Genomic DNA, 5,884 nt, shown 5'->3' on the forward strand with positions numbered 1-5,884 from the left:
TAATCCGAATCACTTCACGAATATTGTAGATCTCATATTCTATTTTTACCATATATTCTTCTTATATTGTTTTGGTAATCACACGTCTTATTATTCGAGTTCGAATTTGAAGAAAAATACGAGTTCTTACCAAAAATCGTGTTTTCTTGAAACTCCGATTCGAACGGAAATCTCGACCGCCTTCACTCCAAAACTTACAAAGATCACACTCCTGAGGGTAAAAGTCCAAGAATCACTAAAAAACGTCACTAGCACACCAAAATCTCGATAAACATCTCGATCTAGACATTCGCGGATGAATCTTAAGTTCTTAGACGTTTCCGATGAAATAGGAAGGTGCGATTCGTGAAAGCACCTTGCCTCGGACTACTGAAGGATTAGGTTGAGGATTCTCAGATCTCCGGCGTCGATTTTTTATCAAACCTTCTCCTCCAACCTCAAAACCCTAATCTCCTTTCTGAGATCTCCGGCGTCGATTTCCATCATTGTGCCTAAATTTTGGAAATCGTAAAAGGTTTCTTGAATTATAGTAAATTTAATTATATTATTTCACAACTTAAATAAAAATAATTAATAATTAATGTCCAATTTTACTTTAAAATTTGTTACTCAAAATTACTAAAAAGAAATCAAAGGAATATTGTAGAATATAGTTGCGCATATATTAATAAATGCTTTCCAAATTTTATGAATAAAACAAACTAAACCTCACATCAAAAGTGTTACGAGAAAAGTAATAATAGTTATAAACTAGCGCATTGTTTTCATATGCCCAAAAAATCTCAACCAATTTTTGTGCAATCAGTGGGCTTAAACGACACCGTCATATTGTCAATATCATACCCAACCAAAAAATTCGCCATCATATTGTTCCCGATGAGTGCGTCCTTGTCGTCAACGCCCATCGCGGTGAAGCAAAAGGACCCATCCGACATCTTATTGAAAGTCTGAACCGTACTCAATCGCAGATCCACGCCGCCGTCGAAGTGCAGAGTCATCACCAAATCTCCCAAATGATCTTTGTAGCAAAGGGTATCATCGTCAACGGGCTTCGACGGGATATGCCGCCGAACTTCGGCAGCCAATCGTCCGTACAATTCTTTGGGGAGGAGAGTCGGCGGCGTGCCGGTATCGAGAACCGCGTTCCCCTTGGCCGGAGGTCCCGACGTACTGTACGGAACAAGGGTTTTTCCGACGGAGATTCCCGTGAGAGTGAGAGAGTAAGATGTCTGGTCGGGTGTTCGAACGAGTTGGGCTGTGATGACTCCAAGTCCTTTAACTTCAGAACCCGACCCGATAGAGAGACTACTTGAGATTCTCGGGTCGGTGTTGTATGGCATCAGACAAAGGGAGAACTTTTTGCCGCCGACCGATGGACCTATCTGTGAATATGAATTTACGTTAACTATAAGGTTTTGAACTTTATAGTTATTTATTTGAATAAGAATATAATTAAGGGTTGGTTTCACTATTTAATGCTAATAATGTTTTTAAAAATATTAATAATAATTGAAAGTGATAATATATATATATATATATATACCTGAGAAACGAAGGAAATCGCTCCTCTTCCCAATCCGATCAATCCCATTTCATTGGCATTAAACGTTCCACTATTATTATGTCCGCAACCAAACACCACCCCCGAAAACGGCGTCGTCGCTCCAGACCTGGAAGTTACAGCCATTTTTTCAGTCGCCAATTCTCCCTGCGTAGATCCGCTTCCATACCCATAGCCGTACTTACACGTGTTGGTGCCGGAGCACGCCGCACCGGACCCCCTCAAATGGCACTGCGGCGACTTGCAAGAAAGGGTTCGAAAGGTTGACGATTTTGAAGGGTCGTAAATCGGATTCGTTTGCCGGTAACATTTCGCACATGGACGACACTGAGCCCAAAATAAATCGCTGCCAGTGTCGAGGATTGAATGCACCTCCGTCGGCGGCGTTCCGACGGCGATTTTCACTATAAATTCGCTGGTTTCCGGCCAAATTTGTGATTTGGCTGCCATTGGTGAAACGTTGCCGGGTGAGAGTCGGCGTTGGATGAGTTCCAGCTTGAGACCACCGCCTTTGCCGGCGGTGGACTCGGCGATGGAAAGTAGTGCGAGAACGATAAATATGGTAGGCGCCATGAGATTGCATGGATTTTAGATTTCTTTGTTTTATTTATACGCCTGAGAGAGATAATGATGTGGAAATCGAAATTATTACGTAGAACTAGGAAAGGATGGCCGTGTTTTTGGTAACGCTCACTGTTTTTTTAATATAAAAATAGAATGTTATTTAAGTATTTATTTAGTTGTTTCTAGTTACTCAGATCGTATTAAATTTTCATATTTCCAATCCTTGATAAATTTACTTTTAATCTAAACAAGGTAAACAAAAATATTTAAATAGGAGTATATTTCTTATTCTATTTTAATAATTATCTTTGAATTAAATAAAACTATGTAAACTTTTAAAATTAACTTAGGTATGGTAATTAAAAAATAAAAAAATAAAAAAATAATATTTCGATTATTAAAGATAAAATCATTTATTTAATTTAACTAATTAAATAAATTTAATGTATTGCTCGATGATTAATTAACCATTTATAATCACGTACATTTATTTATTTGAATAACTATAAATCAAACTTAGATTTAAATAATGTCATATTAGAATATTTATAATTCTATTTTAATAATTATCTTGGAATAAATGAATTAAATAAAACTATATAAACTTTTAAATTTATCTTATATATGGTAATTAATTAATTAATTAAGGTCTGTTATTATTAATTATAATAGGGAAAATACTTTAATAACCGGTCCAAAAAAAACCTCAAATAAAAGAACAGAATATGAGTATGTTAATAGTCAAAGCTAGCAAGGTTGGGAAAAGTTTTAAAATTGTGATAAATAATTATGAATGCTATATTTTTAATTTTTAAACAAAAACTCTATCAAACCACGTTTTAGAACACAAGGGTAACTTCAAAATTGTTAAAATCATTTCAAGTTCAAAATTATTTTAAAACATATTTTAATCATTCAAATAACCAATTATTATTTAACTTTACATTTCGTAAAATCGATTTTGAATATTTATAATTATGTTATTGTCAGGACCCAATTTTTGAGGCTTCGAAAAACCGAATCGTGACTAAAAAGACGAAATCGAAAACTAATAAAATTAAAAAGAAATAAAATAGAAGATAAAAATCGGATAAAATTTAAAACGAGAAAAGGAACGGTATGAATATTTCATCAGTTTTAACGATGATTATTCAAGGTATGGCTATATTTACCTAATGCATCACAAGTCCGAAGCTCTTGAAATGTTCAGAGAGTATAAGACTGAGGTTGAGAATCGATGAGGAAAAACTATTAAAACACTTCGATCAGATCGAGGTGGAGAGTATATGGACTTAAGATTCCAGGATTATATGATAGAACATGGAATAACGTCTCAACTCTCAGCCCCTGGCATGCGTCAATAGAACGGTGTATCAAAAAGGAGAAATAGAACTCTGTTAGACATGGTTCGGTCTATGATGAGTTTCGCTCAATTACCTGATTCGTTTTGGGGACATGGAGTGGAGACTGCTGCATGCATTTTGAGCATGGTTCCTTCTAAGAGTGTTTCAGAAACACCTTATGAGTTATGGAGAGGGCGAAAAGGTAGTTTACGTCACTTCAGGATTTGGGGATGCCCAGCCACGTGTTGGTGCAAAATCCCAAGAAATTAAAACGTCGTTCAAAATTATGCCTATTCCTCAAAGAGACGAAAGGTGGTCTGTTTTACGACCCTCAAGAAAACAGAGTGTTTGCATCAACAAACGCTACATTCTTAGAGGAAGACCACGTAAGAAATCATCAACCTCGTAGCAAACAAGTATTGAGTGAGATTTCTAAAGAAGCTACTGATAAGACAAAAAGAGTTGTCGATCAGGCTTGTCCTTCAGCAAGAGTTGTTGATGGAACTGGCACTTCTGGTCAATCACATCCTTCTCAAGAGTTGAGAATGCCTCGACGTAGTGGGAGGGTTATAACTCAACCCGATCGTTACTTGGGTTTCGCAGAAACACAGGTCATCATACCTGATGATGGCGTTGAGGATCCATTAACCAATAAACAGGCAATGAATGATGAAGATAGAAATCAATGGATCAAAGCCATGAATCTTGAAATGGAGTCAATGTACTTCAATTCAGTCTGGGAACTTGTAGATCAACCAGATGGGGTAAAACCTATTGGTTGCAAATGGACCTACAAGAGGAAACAAGACCAAGCCGGTAAGGTACAGACCTTTAAAGCTCGACTTGTAGCAAAGAGTTATACCCAAAGAGAGGGGGTGGACTATGAAGAAACCTTCTCTCCCGTTGCTATGCTTAAATCGATTAGAATACTCTTGTCCATTGCCACATTTTATGATTATGAAATTTGGCAAATGAATGTCAAGACAACCTTTCTAAACGAAAATCTTGAGGAGAGTATCTATATGGCTCAACCAGAGGGGTTCACTGAACAGGATCACGAGCAAAAGGTTTGCAAGCTTAAAAGATCCATTTATGGGTTGAAGCAAGCATCTCGATCTTGGAATATAAGGTTTGATACTGCGATCAAATCCTATGGCTTTAAACAGAATGTTGACGAACCTTGTGTTTACAAGAAGATAGTCAACTCTATAGTAGTTTTCCTAGTATTGCACGTTTACGATATCCTACTCATTGGGCATGATGTGGGTTTCTGACTGACATTAAGCATTGGCTAGTGACACAATTCCAAATGAAAGATTTGGGAGAGTCTAAGTTTGTTCTTGGAATCCAAATTGTCAAGAATTGCAAGAACAAAACACTAGCATTGTCTTAGGCATCGTACATCGACAAAATGTTCGTTCGTTATAAGAAGCAAGACTCCAAGAAAGGATTATTACCTTTCAGGCATGGAGTTCATTTGTCGAATGAACAAAGTCCGAAGCTTTTGAAATGTTTAGAGAGTATAAGACTGAGGTTGAGAATCGATGAGGAAAAACTATTAAAACACTTCGATCAGATCGAGGTGGAGAGTATAAGGACTTAAGATTCCAGGACTATATGATAGAACATGGAATAACGTCTCAACTCTCAGCCCCTGGCATGCGTTAACAGAACGGTGTATCAAAAAGGAGAAATAGAACTCTGTTAGACATGGTTCGGTCTATGATGAGTTTCGCTCAATTACCTGATTCGTTTTAGGGACATGGAGTGGAGACTGTTGCATGCATTTTGAGCATGGTTCCTTCTAAGAGTGTTTCAGAAACACCTTATGAGTTATGGAGAGGGCAAAAAGGTAGTTTACGTCACTTCAGGATTTGGGGATGCCCAGCACACGTGTTGGTGCAAAACCCCAAGAAATTAGAACGTCGTTCAAAATTATGCCTATTCCTCAAAGAGACGAAAGGTGGTCTGTTTTACGACCCTTAAGAAAACAGAGTGTTTGCATCAACAAACGCTACATTCTTAGAGGAAGACCACGTAAGAAATCATCAACCTCGCAGCAAACAAGTATTGAGTGAGATTTCTAAAGAAGCTACTGATAAGACAAAAAGAGTTGTCGATCAGGCTTGTCCTTCAGCAAGAGTTGTTGATGGAACTGGCACTTCTGGTCAATCACATCCTTCTCAAGAGTTGGGAATGCCTCGACGTAGTGGGAGGGTTATAACTCAACCCGATCGTTACTTGGGTTTCGCAGAAACACAGGTCATCATACCTGATGATGGCGTTGAGGATCCATTAACCAATAAACAGGCAATGAATGATGAAGATAGAAATCAATGGATCAAAGCCATGAATCTTGAAATGGAGTCAATGTACTTCAATTCAGTCTGGGAACTTGTAGATCAACCAGATGGGG

At 37.6% G+C, this 5,884-nt stretch overlaps 1 protein-coding gene across 1 annotated transcript; it reads right to left on the minus strand.

The window, feature by feature from the left end:
• Window positions 1-782: 782 nt before the first annotated feature.
• LOC111436389 (aspartic proteinase CDR1-like) lies at window positions 783-2,134 on the minus strand. The gene is made up of 2 exons (XM_023074166.1): window positions 1,544-2,134; window positions 783-1,382 (listed from the first exon to the last, which is right to left on the minus strand). The coding sequence occupies exons 1-2, from the start codon at window positions 2,132-2,134 to the stop codon at window positions 783-785; spliced, it is 1,191 nt and encodes a 396-aa protein (XP_022929934.1).
• Window positions 2,135-5,884: the final 3,750 nt, after the last annotated feature.

Source organism: Cucurbita moschata, unplaced genomic scaffold (assembly GCF_002738365.1).
Source record: "Cucurbita moschata cultivar Rifu unplaced genomic scaffold, Cmos_1.0 Cmo_Scf00054, whole genome shotgun sequence".
NCBI classification, from domain to species: Eukaryota; Viridiplantae; Streptophyta; class Magnoliopsida; order Cucurbitales; family Cucurbitaceae; genus Cucurbita; species Cucurbita moschata.

What these genes read in the sequence shown, in the direction of transcription:
- LOC111436389 (XM_023074166.1), bottom strand. Translation starts at nt 2,134, where the DNA reads ATGGCGCCTACCATATTTATCGTTCTCGCACTACTTTCCATCGCCGAG. An exon ending in CGATTTCCTTCGTTTCTCAG is followed by an intron (nt 1,383 to 1,543) that starts GTATATATATAT and finishes TCATATTCACAG; the next exon opens with ATAGGTCCATCGGTCGGCGG.